This window comes from Aedes aegypti, chromosome 1, assembly GCF_002204515.2.
Source record: "Aedes aegypti strain LVP_AGWG chromosome 1, AaegL5.0 Primary Assembly, whole genome shotgun sequence".
Classification (NCBI taxonomy): Eukaryota; Metazoa; Arthropoda; class Insecta; order Diptera; family Culicidae; genus Aedes; species Aedes aegypti.
In genome coordinates, this window is record NC_035107.1 from 135,597,427 (window position 1) to 135,616,057 (window position 18,631).

An 18,631-nucleotide genomic window follows, 5' to 3' on the forward strand; every position below is an offset into this window, starting at 1 on the left:
CCACTGTATTAAATCGAAAACACTTTAAAATTTGTTATTAATTTGTTTTAGACATATAAAATTAGAGTATATCTTGAACCTGGAATATTTTTTATAAAACCTGGAAAAACCTGGAAATATCAGGGAATTTCATTTCGGTAAACGAGTAGACACCCTGTTAAATTGTGACCAAATATTAGTACAATGCAATGACGAGTATTTATTGTGGGTTGCGACATCAAATACCAATTCAAATCCTATTCTAACTGAGACTGCATTATTTTTCTAATCCCGCCACAGAGTGATAGAACACGTCGTAATCAATCTCATGGACCAAATCACACATGAAACGGCATCCAAGTGCGTCGAGTACAGTGTGAATGAGATAACGCGATCACCGGACCAGCAAGCAGACGTCCAAAACCCATGCCGGGAAATTCTGGTATCAGTCGGCAGACGGTACTGCAAGGAAGTAATGGATGCACTGGCGAAACATGTGGAACAACACCAAGTTGCCCATTTTATGATACTGTACTCGATGGGATCGCTAGCCACAGCCAACATCTTGGAATCGATTCCGCTGATAAAACCCATTTTAGGGTTTATACTTCCCACGCTTTCCTCTATCAAACAAGACTACGTACGACAGTCGTACGCATTTGCAATCGGACGATTTTGCGAAGCATTCTGTGAATACAAGGAACATCAGCGTCTCCATCCGAATGAGGAAACTCCGATGAAAACCGGAATCACACATGATATAGCCGATGAAGTTGGAATAGCATATGATTTGTTTCAAAGTCAGTGGCTGCCGTCACGCGAGCCTAAACTTTCGTATGAAGTTCTTGTCTCCCTATCGTATATGTATCCTTTGCTAACGGTTGAGAAAATTAACGATGGATTGATGAAAGTGATACCAGCTACACTGGCACTCTACCGACGCAGTGTAGATCGAAGTGTTGTAACGCAATACTTAGCATCGATCATAAAAACCGTACTGGCTTTGAACTCGACCCTGCTGTCCGGCTTATCAGACAACATTATAGCGTGTCTATTCGACCTTGTATGCGTCAACCCAGACTACGAAAAGCCACAAACCGTCAAAGGTCACTATGAGGTTCTCCGATGCTTCGATCTAATGGCTAACGATTACGGCGATAAGATTATCGAAATACTAATCATCCACCTACGCAGCAACAATGAACGCGAAAGGATCAAATCCTTACTCGTGCTGACTCATCTTACAAACACATCGGAGCGAGTCATCAACGAGAAGCAGCACGAAATAACGACCATACTGAAGACGATGCTGTCTGCGGAGCGATCTATCAAGCTGAAAATGGTGCTGCTGAAGACGATCGTTGCATTCACGCAGCGGAGCTTCGTGCACGAGAAGGAATTCGTGACTTTTTTGATAAAAGGCAGCTGTAAGTTGAATAAGTTCAACACAGAGCACGGCACTAATGATGAATATCTGGAGTTTGTGCAAGCATGCAACAATACGCTGGTCATACTGTCGTCTACTGTTGGCACAATTGACGACATATTGAAAATGGAACTTCTGCAAAGTTACCTCAGGTAAGTCTAGAACACAATGTAACAATATTTTTTTGTTTTCTATCGAAGCACGTGTTTGTTCATGTTGAGTTAAGTGATGTTCTATGAACAGCAGAGCAGAAGTGATCTTATGCCGAACTACTTATAATTTTAGAAGCAGCCTATTTATTCTTGGCGCCAGAAACATCATTGTTGCCATCGGAGCAGTTGCATTATGTTTCATGCGAATCTAATAATAGTATTGTATAATACATTTACAACCTTTTCAGTTTTTAATATAAAATAGTTAACTTTAAAAGGGTAGATTTTAATTATTTATGTACTGGTTTGAATGATTTTTTATTTCTTTTTATTTGCGTTTGAAAATGTAATGTTATTGGACATACTAGGAAACACCTTATACCTAGTCACATTTTTCTACCTAATGACTAGAAATTCATTATTTGTGCTACTGAACAATCATTAAACTGGTGTTCTTCAAAATATAAAGTTGTGTTTAAAATAATAGTAATAGTAATAAAGCCGACTTTCATACAAAATGCTCAACCGCGCTCAACTTTGGCATGCTGTAAATTTGTTTCACTTTGAGCAATCGGCATTTTTACAGAGAACTACAAATATGTTTAATTTACTGATGACACCGGTTTAAAAGCTCAGTACCAAAATTTAATCACTCCAAATTGTAGTAGTTTCAATAATTTAAATATCTGCTGTATTTTGAACTCTGTTTTTTTTTCATTTCAAAACGTTACCCAGCAAAATCAAAGAGGGGCGTTGGGCACACGGATCGCGGTACGAAGTCTTTGTGGAATGTGTTGGTAAAACTTCAAAATTTCATGGCACATTTTCAATGCGATGTCCACGAATAGACGAGTTTGCTGTTTCCGCTTCTGTAAGTTCCACATTCAACCCACATTTTTCCTGCAAAACCTTCTGGCACTTTTCGTCGAATCAATGCTTTATTGAGATTCGTTTAACGTATCCGCCAATGCTTTCGGCAGCGTCATCAATGACTGCTTCAGCTGTCCTTCAAAGGGGCCCCATCAAGTTTGTCAAAAAAAGCTGCGTTGTTTAAGGCTAAGTAGCCCGTCATTCGTTTTAGCAACAATGATGACTTTTCAGTTTGCATTTCAAAGTGATAAAACTCAGTCTTGATAGTTTATATTGACTTGGAAAAGTATCACTGTTCGCCATAACATGCATAAAGTACCGTAAAACGGGGTGAATAGAAACAGTGGGGCGAATAGAAACAAAGCGACCTTCAGTTAAAAATGCGACTATTATGTAATGATAAACTTTAAAAACCTACTGAAATATTGTTTTTTCGTTAGTTCAATAACAACATAGTATCGCTAGCCTATTTTCAAATTCAAAATTTTGCTACATTTCTCATTAAAAAATTGAGAAGAAAATATTGAAATATCAATCATTTTTGATAGCTTGAAACATCCGCCATTTTGGCTGATTTAAAAAAAGATCAAAAATTGAACTTAGTTTCAAAAGTTTTAATTTTTTTCTTCACCAAGTAAATACATGTTGTTATTTCTTCAAGATGCACTTAAAATGTGTTTATTTTTCCATTAAAATGAAAAAAAGTATTGATATTTACTTAACAGTGTTTCTATTCGCCCCATTGCGGGGTGAATAGAAACATACAACATTTTCATAAATCTTTGTACGATATAACTTTTATTTTTTAACAGCAATTGGGGTCTTAGCAAAGGAAGACGTGACCCATATTTAAGGCTGATAAACTTGGTTTTTATCAAAACGGTTTAAGTTGTACACATTCAAACATGTCGAAAAGTGTTTCCATTCGCCCCATTTTACGGTATGCTGATACTTTTTCAGCTGTGTCAGTGCAAAACCAACTGATTTTCTTTGAATCGAAATCGTGAGATGATTTAGCAACAATCATTAACGACGCATACAAATTTCAATGACGGCCTACTTCGCCTTAAGTAGCGCTAGATTATGCCGTGCCGGGCGTCTGTACCGTACATCGTTGATAACGGATAGTTTTGGGCGCAGTTTCACCTTCACCAGGTAGTGTCAAGGCGAAGTAGGCCGTCATTGAAATTTGTTCGCGTCGTTCATGATTGTTGCTAATTCCTCTCACGATTTCGAATAAAAGAAAATCAGTTGGTTTTGCACTGACACAGCTGAAAAAGTATCAGCATACTTTATGCATGTTAGTGCGTACAGTGATACTTTTTCAAGTCATTATGAACCATCAAGACTGAGTTTTATCACTTTGAAATACAAGCTGAAAAGTCATCATTGTTGCCAAAACGAATAACGTCAATGTTAGTACCACGATTGGTTCGGACGTCGGATATGTTGTAGAAATACCGTGCATCGATCAAAACGTGGTCGATTTGCGATTCTGTAATGCTGTGTGTTACGATATGAGAGGCTGTGCTGAAAATAGGTGCTACGACTGACCATATATGGAGACCGCGAATCTATCAGTCGTATGCCATTCTCGTTCATCGTTTTGTAAAGTTATAATATGGAAAGAAATTCCAAAATGTTTTTATAGTGATTTCCGTGTAAACTTTGAAAAGCTTCTGCATAGTCAAATTTGTTCCAAATTTTTTGAAACATCGAAATGATTTTTAAAATACATCATATTTTAATCATACTATCCATTTTCTCCATTTCAGATTGGAATTCACCGACATTTGCAGCACGATTGCCAAATGTTTGGCGAATCTACTGACAAAAAATCCGGAAATTAATCGCGTCCCAGAACGACGGAACCCATTCGACGAGAATGAACCCAGCGAAGATATCAGACCACCGAATCCGATATCAATTTTTGTTCGTTCGCTGGCACTATTGGGCAACTTTTCCGAAACAAGCAGGGTGCAGAATGTTCTAGCATTCCTCAAAAGCTATTGCACCAATCTGTACAAGCACCTGGCGCCCCTGTGGAATGAACGAATTGGAAACGTACTCGCGGAACTGGGTAATGGAAACAGTATGGACCAGAATCGATACGATTTGGTTTTGTTTGATTTTCTACAAGCGACGATCAAGGACGTGGATGAGTTTAAGTTTGTTGAGGGGATCATCGCAGAAATATTCCAGCAACTACCTCTGTATCAACCGATATCGACTAGTTCTAGCCAGCAACAGATCGAGTTCAAGGTTCCGACTCTAGATCAGGAGAAACGAATGCTGGTCAAAGTTTTGGGAATGTGCCTTTGTCACTCAGTGGACGAACATTTGATAACGAACAAAATCGATTTGATAGTGGGATTGGCCAAAGCCGAAAAGCTGGAGAAGAATGCCCTGAATGAGGAGTACGAGCAACTTGTCAAGGATCATGCGCAAGCCTTGGGTTTCGTTTCGGTTGAACACAGTGAAAAAGTTATGAAAAAACTTCTTGCTTTGGTGATCGACGACGGGACAGTGAAAAAATCTGGAAGCTTTTTCTCGAATTTAAACTTTATCAAGGATACGAGCAAAGAACAGGAAACCTTCAAAACGAAGGTTATGGTTCTGCAAGCGTTGAACTTTGTGGTGACCAAAGCTCCTCAGGAAAAAGTAGTTCGTCTTTTCGACGAAACCGTTATAAACTACTTGACTGCTCAATTCGACAACAAAGAATTGTTTATCAGAAAGTTAATTCTTAGCACGTTACTTAGCCTAGCCGATATTCTACTACTTAATCCAAATGCTTTACCCGAAGATCATATGAACAACTTCAAAAACAAGAATGAGCTTCTCAAAATATGCATGAATATAACATGTGACTCGCAGAATGAATACCTCCCGTTGTTCCCGCTTATTCTAAAATTGTCTACGGCTCTTATCAAGCTCAACGGCGAAGATGAAAATGTGGATGTCAATGGACTACTGAACACCGCTTGTTTCTATTTCTTCACAACGGCTCAGAACTTGAAAAGCAAGTTTGACTCAATAGAAGAAGACAATCGAAACAGTTATCTAGCAAAGTACCTAAATTTGTCGCTGCCAGAGCTAAATCAGTTTATTAAATCTATCCTCGAACAACAAAACGGATCACCAGCCTGTCTGGATGACATAAACTCGATCCTAGAGATTTGGCTCAAGGATCGGAATAACGAGGTTCGCATTTGTGCCGGTCACGTGTACAACAATACGCTGGAGATATACATGCGGGCGATGAAGATTGGCTATGAAGCGCCGTCCAAGTTCAATCAAACCGGAAGCCTGTTGGGAAAAATTATCCCACGTTGCATTGATTCCAATGCCACAGTCCGACAGACGGCCATTGATGTGCTGAAAAAGATTTTGGAAATAGCTTGCATATATGAAACCTTGACGATCGCGGACAATCGCGTAGATTGGGTGAAGGAACTGGATTCGATAAGGGACGAAATTGTGACAGACGATGCAAAGGATATCTATCGGATTGCCGGACAGTTGGCGAACATAATTGCACAGCGTCTTTCGAGCTATCAGTACGTGCAGTTCAGCAAATGTTTGCTGTACAGTTTGAATGATCCAGAGCAAAGCTCGGCCATCGGAGCTTCGGTGGTTTTGAAGTTTTTCATGCAAGTGAAGGGAGCTGAAATGTTCCATGCTATCCCGGAGCTGGTCAAGGAGTGTCTTTATGTAAGTAATATAATTTTATGACTGAAACATTTAACAATATGGTTCCGTATTGCAGGCAGTGAAAATTTGCGAGGTTTCAAGAGCGCGATCAGGAGTGCTGAAATCAATGCTGGCTCTGACCAAACACCACCCCAAACTAGTGTGCAATGAAATTCTCGGCCAGAGTTTACCATTGGAAGAGTAAGTTCAATATTTTTGTGTTTTGTAAACAGACATCCAGCTGGAGGATCAAAAAATCGTTTTTGCTTCACACCGCTCTTTAGATTGTAGATCAGATTCTGAGCGTCTTGTAAAAAAATAGTTATTTTGGTTGAAAACTACGACCGCACATGCCCTTTAACGTGTATGTGGAAATTACTATGGGAAAATCGAGTAATTCTTAGTTACCAATGTGTTTGTATACATGTACCTTTAAGATTTATTATAATGCTGATACGGTTGTATCTTGGATAGGTGCCTACTACATGTACCATGGTACAAATTGTCAATATAATTATTCGAAGACTATCTTTATGAGAACTAGGAATTCAGACCGACGATTGGAAAGTTCAGCGCCCACCGGCTGACGAACGGGAACGGCCTACGATTGATAGATTTAATCTTCACCAATAATATGGCCAGTCGTAGCACCTATCCTCGTATCATTACACCTGGAGATCACCTCAGCAGACAGAATCGCAAATCGACCACGTTTTGATCGATGGACGGTACTTTTCCGACATAACCGACGTCAGGACCTATCGTGGCACTAATATTGACTCGGACTACTTGCTGGTAAAGGTGAAACTGCGCCCAAAACTATCCGTCATCAACGATGTACGGTACCGACGCCCGCTTCGGTACATTTTAGTGCGACTGAAACAACAAGATGTCGCCAATGCATACGACAGGCAGCGTTGCCGGCTGAGGGTGAGCTCGGTAGGGCCCCTCTTGAGGACTGCTGCAGAACAATTGACAGACGCTACCGAAAGCATTGTTGGATAGGCTTGGAATCAAGTTTAAGAAACGATTGGTTTGACAAGGAGTGCCAGAAGGCTTTGGAGAAGAATGCAGCGTGGGTTGCAATGCTGAAACATGGTACGTGACGAAACGTGGAACGACATAGATTGAAGCGGAAACAGCAAACCCGCTAATTCCAGGACAAAAAGCGCCACCTGGAAGAGGTTGAACGCCAATAGATGGAGTTGCTGTAAGATACGCGGAAGTTCTATCAGAAGCTTAACGCTTCCCGCAAAGGCTTTGTGCCGCGAGCTGAAATGAATGTGCATAAGGATGGGAGCATCTTGACGGACGGGCGCGAGGTGATCGAAAGTTGAAAGCAGCACTACGATGGGGCCTTCCTTAGCCGAGCGGTTAGATTCCGCGGCTACAAAGCAAAGCCATGCTTAAGGTGTCTGGATTCGAATCCCGGTCGGTCCAGAATCTTTTCGTAATGGAAATTTCCTTGACTTCCCTGGGCATACAGTATCATCGTACCTGCCCTACGATATACGAATGCGAAAATGGCAACTTTGGCAAAGAAAACTCTCAATTAATAACTGTGGAAGTGCTCATTGAACACTACGCTGAGATGCAGGCTCTGTCCCAGTGAGGACGTTAATGCCAAGAAGAAGAAGACTACGATGAACACCTGAATGGCACAGACAATCAGGACAGCGGAAAGTGAAAACCAACCAGCTGTCACGATGGGGGAAGTTAAGGATGCCATTCAACAACTCAAGAATGACAAAATCGCTGGCATTAATGGTATTGGAGCCAAACTCATTAAGATGGGCACGGAGAAGTTGGCCGCTTGTTTGCATCGGTTGATAGTCGGAAACTGGGAAACGGAACAGCTACTGGAAGCAAAGCGTTATAAGGCCCATCTACAAAAAGGGTGACAAACTGGAGTGTGAAAAATATCGTAAATGCTGCCTACAAAGTGCTATCACAGATTATCTTCCATCGTCTATCAAGCAGAGCGGATCTTTTCCGTGAGGCAAATCCTCCAGAAATACCGTGAGTACCAGGTCCCTTTAAATAGATAACTGATTCGTCTGATATGGAAATGGTTTTAAACAAAGTTTTGGCTGAGATCTATAAATCGGGAATCGATGCTTTTCGATATCCATTGCCGGTCAGCAGATTAAACAAATCAACGAGAACGTCAACCGCAGATATTTGTAGAAGTCAGTCCATGTAGCGATGGGTACAGTAGCATGGAAAGTGAAGGTACTGCCCAACACGAAATTTCCAATGGTATGGGAAGAAAAATAGCAGACGCCAGGTGGAAAGAATACTTTGAGACATCGTTGAACGGAGAAAACGGAAGTGGATCTGCACGCAGAATTAGAATCGGCGGCAGTGGTCAGGCTATGGAACCTCCAACGCTAGATGGGGTCAAGAGAGCTTTTACTGGGCTGTAGAACAACTGCCCACTAGATAGTTGAATGGTTTGCCCTTTGTACAAAAATGCTATAGACTAGAGTTGCATATTACCGAGGAATAATGCTCCTTAACCCTCTAATACCCAGCCGCGCCTTCAGACGTACCGTCAAACGGGGTAACTTGCAACAGGGGTGAAACTTGCAACACGACGACATGTAACTAAATTGACGTTTTTTAAAGCATTGAATTAAATTATTCTAATTTGTTACACCGGGTAATGACCTTAGGTATAAAAAGATAGGTTTTGGTGAGGATTGGGGTATATTTTTACTTTGTTCGGTTTGCTAGAGGAGAAAATCATATCACACGTTTGATCGTATGAAAATAGGACTGAAAATCGTCTCTAGTACCACAAAAACGGGATATAAATGTTATTCTTAGTATTTACTATTTGTTACAGTATTTAATAGTGTACAAATAGACTAAAAAAAAGTTTTGGTTATTTCACGTTCAAACACTGAAAATAATTAAAAACGTTTTTGACTACCCATGTGGGGTAACTTGCAACAGCAATTTCAATTTCAATGGCAAGATGTTTTCTGCCACTTGTCATCAAAAACACACGAAAAAGCAAGATTGACTATTTATTTGTAGAATTACATTAAAATTGTTGTACCTCAATCAACTTATTACACGTTTGGTATAAAATACTAGAAAAGTTACATTAATTGCATCATTATTGGAATTTATTATTTTTTCTTCGTGAAAACTATGGTTAATTTGAAAAATCTGTTTCAAATGTAACTTGCAGATCGATAGATCTGCAACTGTGAACTTTTTACATGTAATATAAAGATAGCTTTTTCCAATGACCAACAGAGGTCATTTCATGGCGTTCAATACGTTACTTTGGTTTAAATATGAATAAAAATAAGTTATGTGGAGCAAGACCTAAAAACCATTGCATTTTAATAAAAAAGTTGCTCTAAAACTTTTTAACGGCTTTCCACTAGCCTTCAAGACTTGTGATTTGCCAAAATTTCCACTTGAGGAATCAATAAAATATAAAATTAATTGATTGTTTTAATTGGATATGGTCAATACTCATAATTTAATCAATAAAAATGATTTTTCAAAAAGTGTAGTTTCTGTTTATTTTCATGCTTTTAGTGCAGTTGATTATTTAATGATAAAAAATAGGGCATGGATACAATTTTTGATGGTAAACTTTAGTCAGCATTGTGTGTTGCATGTTACCCCACATCAGGGATAGCATGAAAAATGCATATTTTCAGTCTCTCCTGATCCCAGGAAACCAAATTAAAATAAAATAAATACCACATGGTATTCACTACGTGGCGATTAGGATACTAGATTGGTTCATTTGGTTCATCTGGCTTATTAAAATTTTCATCTAATTAGATTTGAAGTTGAAAAGTGTTGCAAGTTACCCCGTTTGACGGTATTGTGTATTTTTTCTTACCTCGGAAATCAAAATGATTTTATTTTTGGCTTGTACCTTGGGCCATAACACGCATGTTTGATAAAATCTATACGACTTTTGATTTTTTTTTGTATTTTTGAAATATGTTTGAGAAATTGTATTATTTTATAACCTACAAATGCCTGGGTTTAATTTAACGTGTAATACAAAATATTGTACATTTTATATTTTCCTGCAATCAACCTCGGAAAACCACAGAAAAAGAGCCTATTGAAAATGAAATAATTTCAAAACGATTTATCCGTTAGTTACACGGAAAATGAAATATGTGCTTGAAAAAAATAATAAATTTTATATTCTCAAAAGTACTGCATTAACTAAAATTTTCATTATTGTCCAAAATCGATACCCAAAAGAGCAAAAGAGGCTTCAATAAAAAATGAATAAAGATAGGGATGCTCAAAAATAAAAATTTAAAAAATCAAAAACCAAAATTGATAAATTTGCGAGTAAAAATTAATAACTGTCCAAAACGTGTTAAGATCGATTTTAGATAGCGAAAAATAATACTTAGATCAAAAATAAAAACTTGGGTACTAGAGGGTTAATTGGGCGTTCAAAATCATGTCTGCAGTTCTGTTCAAGGGACTGAGACCGCTTGAGGACTCCATTGGTGAATGACAATCCGGCATTAAAAAGGGCTGATCAACGGTGGATCAAATGTTAAATCTGTATCAAATTAAAAAAACGGATTCCAGATAGTCATCTAGGTATCTTTACATGCTGACGATATCGACATCATGGAGATTGATCGTCGAGCAGTTGAAAAAGCGGCAGCCGTAATTGCAGTTGCCAAATGGGCAAACAATGTGGGTTTTGAAATCTTAACAACCAAATGCGCAAGACTCCATATCTGCAATTCAAAACACCAACCACAAAAAAAGCCGATCACGGTCAACGCGCCTTGCCAAACAAGAAAATCGTTAGCGTCACCCTCACTTTAATAATGTCCGATCGGCATGCAAGTCCCGAATCAACTTAATGAAGCTTATATCCGGAAAAAGGAAAAGAACCGCTGGAACGTTCAGGATCCGATTGCGTCGTTAAAAGCCGATTGTTTTACGGGATCGAAGTTACGGGTCATCGCTTCGACGAACTGGTCAACAACCTAGGGGGAACCTATAACAACGCGATCCGGATAATCTCGAGACATCTGCCTCCAACGCCAGCCGACTTGGCCTGTGCCGAAGTAGTAGTCTTACCTTTCCGATTCAAATTGGCTAACAGCCTTAGTTGTAGGGCCATCAGTTTCTTGGAAAGAACCAAGAACGTCGGATCGGAAGCCTGCATCGAAATACAGGCCAACCAGATCCTAAGGTCCGTGGCCGGCATAGAGCTCCCTCCGGTATCTGACACCGTAACGGAGCCAGGAGCTGGTCCGCCAGGAAAGTGAAGATGGATAATTATCTGAAGCAAAAACTTAAGAAAGGTGGTGTCCGATCACGGACAGTAGTTGACGAGGGCAATCCTTCCGGAATGGAGGATCCCTGCTTCGGTGGCCAATTCCTCTTCGGAATGCCAGGGATGATCGGCCAATTCCTTCTCCTGAAGGAATGCCTGGGATGTCGATTGCTCAGACTGTGAATATGATTTCTCAGCAACAGTCCTGAAAAGGACTACTAGGTTGGGCTGCTTCGGTGAGGGAAACACTTTTGATTTCGGTTTTCGAACTACGACGGTTTATTCGCGTGCCATACAACGGCTAGAAACTGAATGAATATATCTGTGCACGCAAGCTCCTTAAGTAGGCTGCAGGTAGAAGGACTCATTGCATGCACAGTGAAATGGCTTCGGTGGGAAATTTCCACTGTCTTATGTACTGGATGCTGCAATCGGTGGTCCGGGTGGTGTGATGATGGAGAGCTCAAGCTGGTCGGTCGGGTTGCGTGAAGTAGTGTGTGTGTGGTTCAGGTAGGAAAGGGTGTTTGTTAGTGGTGGTAGCCGAAATACTCGCGGCGACTCGAGGTTAGTTATGTGGTTGTTTTACATGAATGGGAATAGGGGGGAATGGATTACATAGACAGGATCAACAACAAGCTGAAAACGACGACTGAACTGATCAGGGTTGAAATGTTGCACACCGTTCGCGTTTTGCGTGAACATTCTCCCGCCAGCGAAAAGTGTGAAGCCGGTGGATTTAAAGGCATTGATTCTACAGCGATTTTGGGATTCATTACGGGTTGGGTATCTGACAGATTAGCGGAATCACTTACATTAACGGTGTTAACGGAAAGTGGACGTTGTTGACCTGGGTTGATTACGGTGGGTTTGGTTGTAACGGTTTGATTCTTAATGAGTAGTGTGGACGAAGTAGACTTAGGGCAATGACATATTGCAGGAGTAGAGAAGGGATAAAAGGAGAGAAGAGAAAAGAGTCAAAGCTCTCTCAATGCAAACTATATGGAAAACGCGCTTACCTGGTATACTGAAGGCGAAGCAAAGAGGTTCAAAGAGATCTGTGGAAATCATTTGCTGCTTCGACGCGCAAGAACGCTAGTGAACGCTAGAGAAATATGATATGGCTGCGCTCGTTTTTGGCGTAAATGGAGCACGGATCAGAACGTTTGCTAGTAAATTAAATCCACAAATAGGGAATTTTATAATTAAATGAATTAAGTTTAGTAACTTATCATAATTACAACTGATTTATTGATAAACTGTTACCGTGATAAATCAAAATCCGGACAGGACCAATATCCGGACACTCTGGTGAAATTCAATCATTTCAATGTTAAATATCCTTCCTAGTGTGAGAATATTATTCCTACTATTAATGTTAACTATTGTTGACCATTGTAACATGAATTGACATCAAGTTAGCCTTGTAAAACATAATTAAAGACAAAAACAAAAGTCGGTTCCGCTAGGACGCGTTTGCTTTCAAAATTAACGATAACCAAAGAAATTCTACTCAATGCGCCATCGCGTTTCGGCGGTTCATCACGTGTTTGTTACGTGCTTATCATATGTGGTTCATGTTCTGTAGTGATTTGTTTGTATTTTGTTCTCGGTAAAGTCAATAGTTTCGAAGAAATTTATGAAATGCATGTAATTCTTAGTCAGAAGAAGACTATCCGGATACTTATATGTGTGGTTTCGAATCCTGACCAGTGTGTTAGCATACAATTTTTCAAAGTTCAAAAAGAAATACAACATCATAATTGTTCGAAAACCTGGAAAACTCGTTGAATGTTGAACCGTTGTGATTTTAAATAGTATTAACTGAAAATGTTTGTAAATTATGTGTAATTATTGGGGGAACGATGCACATATCACAAGTATTTTTTGAAGACTCCAAAACCTACGTTTTATGATGTTTCTGTATAATCCATCAGAGGATCAACATTATTTTTACAAATCCATGAATCTTTGTATCGTGATATCAAGGTATGTTTAATGGTTTTTATTTTTTTTTGATTTTTTGAATGTCCGGAATTTGATGCACCGATGTCCGGATTTTGATTCATGTGTCCGGATTTATGGACACGACATGATGCAGAATTACCTCAATTTTCATTCAATTCATTGTAAATTTGGTGAAAATTATCAAGTTCTAACCTAAAAGCTATCATCTCAAAGTAATACATAATAAAATAACGATTAACCAATCGTATGCAAGCATTTGAATATGTGTATCATCTTAGGTGTCCGGGTTTTGATGCATCACAGTAATCAGTATTTTTGTTTTCTTTATTATTTTATTGCTTTCTCCAGTTGATAACTACTTCAAAACATCTTTTATCATTAAATGTGGTGGAAGAATCCCTACTTGGTATAGTTGGCGAAAATGAAAAACTGTTTTCGATCGAAATGGCATTTGAATATAAACAAGAACAGGGGTGACTAATATTTTGCTTATTCAGCACTAATCTCTATCTAGATTTTTCAACAATTTTATTACAATCATGAATAATTATAATTCGTCAATCATCTATTCCTTATTTCTATTTGTCTTGTTTCCTGTATACATTTTCCTCATAAATCGAGATAAAAAGATGTCGAAGAATATGATCAGATGATCATGTAAGCTCAGGCTTTGATTTAAACTTTCATCAGTTTGAACATTCACTCTTGTGTAATTTTCAGAGTAATCTTGGCTTTATGTGACTCCATTTTGCTGATTTGAAGAGCAGATTGTTTGCTGTTAGATGATTTGACAGCAAATAAACAGAAATACAGAATGATAATACTGACATCTAAATTTGAAAAAAAAATATTCAGATGGATTTTCCATCGAAAATTGAAATTCAAGGTAAAAGCAATATTCTCCGTCCCAACCTCACCTCCCAAATAATCTATCCAGCCCAATGTGAAACAAAACAACGCCATTATGGGTTCCGGGCAATTCGATCGGATAAGTAACTGTTTGTAAAACGCCTCAAAAAACAGGAAATCTTCCTAGAGTTCTTGATTACGATTCAATATCAAGCACCAGTTCAATAAAATTTTGTGAAATATCTAGATATTTTGTGCAACACTATGGCTTACGTAAAATAAACTTGCTCCTTGTGGATCACTTGTCAATGCGGTATATAAAAAACGACAAGGCATGTTTGATAAAATCTCAAACTATATTACTTAGTACAGACAGAAAGCGAGGATGTGAAAGAGGAGCGTACGCGTTGAAGGTCTCTCCATGCATGTTGTATGAAAATCGCGCTTACCTGGCATACTGAAGCGATGCGAAGAGGGATGGAAAGTGTGGTCAAGCGTGAAAGCAGTTCGTGTGGTGCTTCGACGCGCGAAAACTCTTGAAGATAATTTGAACTATTATTGGCAGCACTAATATTGCGCGTAAATTTCGAACTGATGAAAACAGTTGGGAGTAAACTAAATTAACAAACACAAAAGAAAAGTTCTTTTTTATATTTGAAAAAAAAAATATGTGTTTTGTACCACTGAACTGATCTTATACAATAAAATTCCCCAACTCAAAATTATCACTCGGCCATTCCGCAGAAAAAAAAAGAAAACCATGGTGGTGCACAATGTTCCTTGACTTATAAATAAGAGAGTCGATTTGTTATCAATCATTATAGATACAAACATGATATTATATCTATGACTAGTGTATTGTTTAAACTTCCAGTCGTCGCGCGGTTCACCACCGTCAAAACCACCACACTGCTGTTGAGGACGAAAAGCGAGTTTTTTATTTTCAAAAGTGTTGTACAAAATACAACATCGCGACGACTGAAGTGTTAAGTGAATTTAAAGAAATTATTCGTTCATAACAGCAGAAGTTTAATAATTTAATTTTGTGTGGAAAAAGGCATTCAATTTCAAAATTCTCGAAAATTATAACCTTTTTTGAAAAAAATATTCGGTAGGCTTGATAGAAATCATTTTTTTAATTTCTTATTAGACAACACTATCATCCTTACTTGGTAAAACAAATTTAAGATTTTAATAACATTTTATTAACAACATATTACATTTCATTTGCCGTAGCAGTTCAGATTTTTACAGGTGAAATGATTTCACCTGCTTATAGAAGAAAAAAAAAAACACGTTTTCAATTTACTTAACTTAACTTAACTTTAATATATAACGCATTAATCGTGGCAATAGAAGATTGTAACTTTTTTGTCTGAAATTATTAATTATTTTATTTGACATTTGTTCCAATATTTCAACACTGGATATTTTATGTAACTCATTAGTACTATATGTACAAGGGAGGAAGCTTCAGAATCATTTTCAAAATTTTATTTTAAATTCTCTGAAGAGCTTTTTTCCTGGTTACAATTACAACAGCTAGTCCATATTGGTACAGCATACAACATGGTTGGCCTGAAAATTTGTTTGCATATCAAAAGCTTGTTCTTAAGACAAAGTTTTTATTTTCTATTAATAATGGGATAGATACATTTTACATTTACATATTTGTTATATTTGACTTGAATGCCCTCAATGTGATTTTTGAAAGTTAAATTCTTATCTAGCATGAGCCCTAGATACTTACCTTCATCTGACCAATTTATTGGAACCCCTCTCATCGTGACAACATGTCTACTTGAAGGTTTCAAATAAAGAGCTTTTGGTTTATGTGGGAATACTATTAGATGAGTTTTGGAAGCATTAGGAGAAATCTTCCATTTTTGCAAGTATGAAGAAAAAATATCCAAACTTTTTTGCAGTCGACTACAGATGACACGCAGGCTTCGTCTTTTGGCGGAGAGGCCTGTGTCATCCGCAAACAAAGATTTTTGACATCCCTGAGCTAACTCAGGTAAGTCAGATGTGAAAATATTGTATAATATTGGTCCCAAAATGCTGCCTTGGGGAACACCAGCTCTTACAGGAAGTCTTTGAGACCTGGAGTTCTGATAATTTACCTTAAGTGTACGGTTTGACAGATAACTTTGAATTATTCTAACAATGTATGTTGTAAAATAAAAGTTTTTTAATTTTACGATCAAGCCTTCAGTACCAAATACTGTCGAATGCTTTTTCTATATCTAGATAAGCAAGACCAGTAGAAAAGCCTTCAGATTTGTTGGAATGAATCAAATTTGTTACACGTAAAAGTTGATGAGTGGTCGAATGTCCATGGTGGAATCCAAACTGTTCATTGGCAAAAAATGAATGTTCGTTAATGTGGGCCATCATTCTGTTCAAAATGACTTTTTCAAAATGTTTACTGATGAAGGAAAGCAAACTGATTGGACGATAGCTAGAAGCTTCTGCAAGATTTGTGTCTTGTTTTTAAATTGGTACAACCCTAGCATTTTTTCATTTGTCTGGCAAATATGCTAATTGACAACATTTGTTAAAAATATCAACTAAGAATGATAAGCTACTTTCGGTAATTTTCTTGATGAGGATGTAAAAAATTCCATCATCGCCAGGAGATTTCATATTTTTGAATTTTTAAATAATAGTACTCATTTCTTCCAAATCAGTATCCCAGGAATTTTCCAAAACGTTCTCTTGATTGAGAATATTTTCGAAGTCTATTTTGAAGAAGTTGATTTTCTATTGGACATTCCAATGCCGGTATTGGCTTCTGAGGTTTTTTTTTTTTTTCAAAATTTTAGATAATTTCCAAAAGGGCTTAGAGCCAAGGTACAATTGAGAAATTTAATTTTCAAAAGTTTTTGTTTCTTAATTGAGAAAAACGTTTCTTGATTTCTTCCTGCAAATCCGGCCATATAATTTTCATAGCAGTATCGCGAGTGCGTTGAAATTGCCTTCTCCTCACGTTTTTTAAGACGGTTTATCATCATAGTCTATAATCACGTATTCAAATTTTACTTCATATTTTGGAACTGCAATGCTCCTGGCTTCAACAATGGAATTCGTTAAAGTTTCAAGAGTATTGTTTATATCAAGTTTTGTTCGAAAGAAATGTAAACAGATTAGAGTCAATTTATGTTCCATTTATATACCAGTCGGCTTGATAGCTATCATCATTATACACAACCAGTACCATATTTGTTTTGATTTATTTTTGTTCTCTTGAATTAATTAATTTAACTTTTTAGTAGTTGTTTTGATAATATGTGATAGTGGTTCATATTTAAAAACTATGTCACGAAAATCTATTCATTGGTTATTTAATTAATGTAGTCAATCGTGTATTCAATCAGATTAACAACAACTTATTTAATCTGTTATATTTTTTTCCAATTTTTATGTTGTACCATGCCCACACAGTTACGGATCACCCACAGTGACGGATCACTTTGGCGTTCAACATCGAATAACTTGCCTAAAACATAAACGTTGACGTAAAACATATTTTTCCCATGTTATACTATTTGTCTTCTACCATTTTTAATGTTAAGCACAACATTCAACCGCTAAATAACGGTGTATTTGACATATGTTTAGTTGGTACCACACAGCTATCATTATATGGTCGTTTTCTGTAAGAAGTGCCGTCAGCATTCATAAGCTCCCACAGGTGGTAAAATTCAAATGTTATAGCATAAGACATGCTTGTTCGCTTCGATTCAGTATGAATTCATCTTTGGAAAACATTTTTCTTGATTGTTGATTCTAAATACCAAATATTAGCACTTCTAACTAGTGATCCATAATATGGACCAGGAAATGATTGTTTACCACGGTTATGGATCACATCCAAAGAATGTAGATTTCTGCCATTTTAAGCATTGGATTTGACATTTTTAGACAAAAGCACTAAGGATAAAACTAATAAAACATCAAGGTTTGTCAATTTCGTTTTTTAGCAGACAAAAATGGGTGGAAAACTTGGTATGGAGCGAAAACAGTTCATGTCTCAGTTACTACAATGCAGTATCACAAAAAAGGGCATTTTACCCTTGTTTCCAGCACTAATACTGCTATTTTTTTTTTGCAGTAATATGTGACACATTGTTAACTTTCGCCAAATCAAGCAAAACAGATGCATTGAGTTGAAAATCTCTTGATTTTGCGCACTGATCCGTAATATGTCACAATTTGATCCATAATATGAAAATTGATCCATAATATGGTTTTCAGAAACCGATACAATTTTTAATTTTTATGCAATCCTATGTAAACATTACATTCAAAACAGTTTACTATATAAAGATCCAATTTGAAACGATTCAATTCGTGCTTTTAAATTACGTTTACCATGTGATTTTATTGAATTTTATAGGTTGG

General features: G+C 37.6%; 1 protein-coding gene across 1 annotated transcript in view; it reads left to right on the forward strand.

Annotated features, from left to right (window-relative positions):
- The window catches only part of LOC5564048 (maestro heat-like repeat-containing protein family member 1), a 36,439-nt gene that overhangs the window by 10,751 nt on the left and 7,057 nt on the right, over nt 1-18,631 (forward strand). Inside the window, exons 3-5 of the mRNA XM_021848201.1 lie at nt 280-1,557; nt 4,203-6,141; nt 6,197-6,321. Coding sequence (XP_021703893.1) covers nt 280-1,557; nt 4,203-6,141; nt 6,197-6,321 — 3,342 coding nt within the window. The remainder of the gene's footprint in view (nt 1-279; nt 1,558-4,202; nt 6,142-6,196; nt 6,322-18,631) is intronic.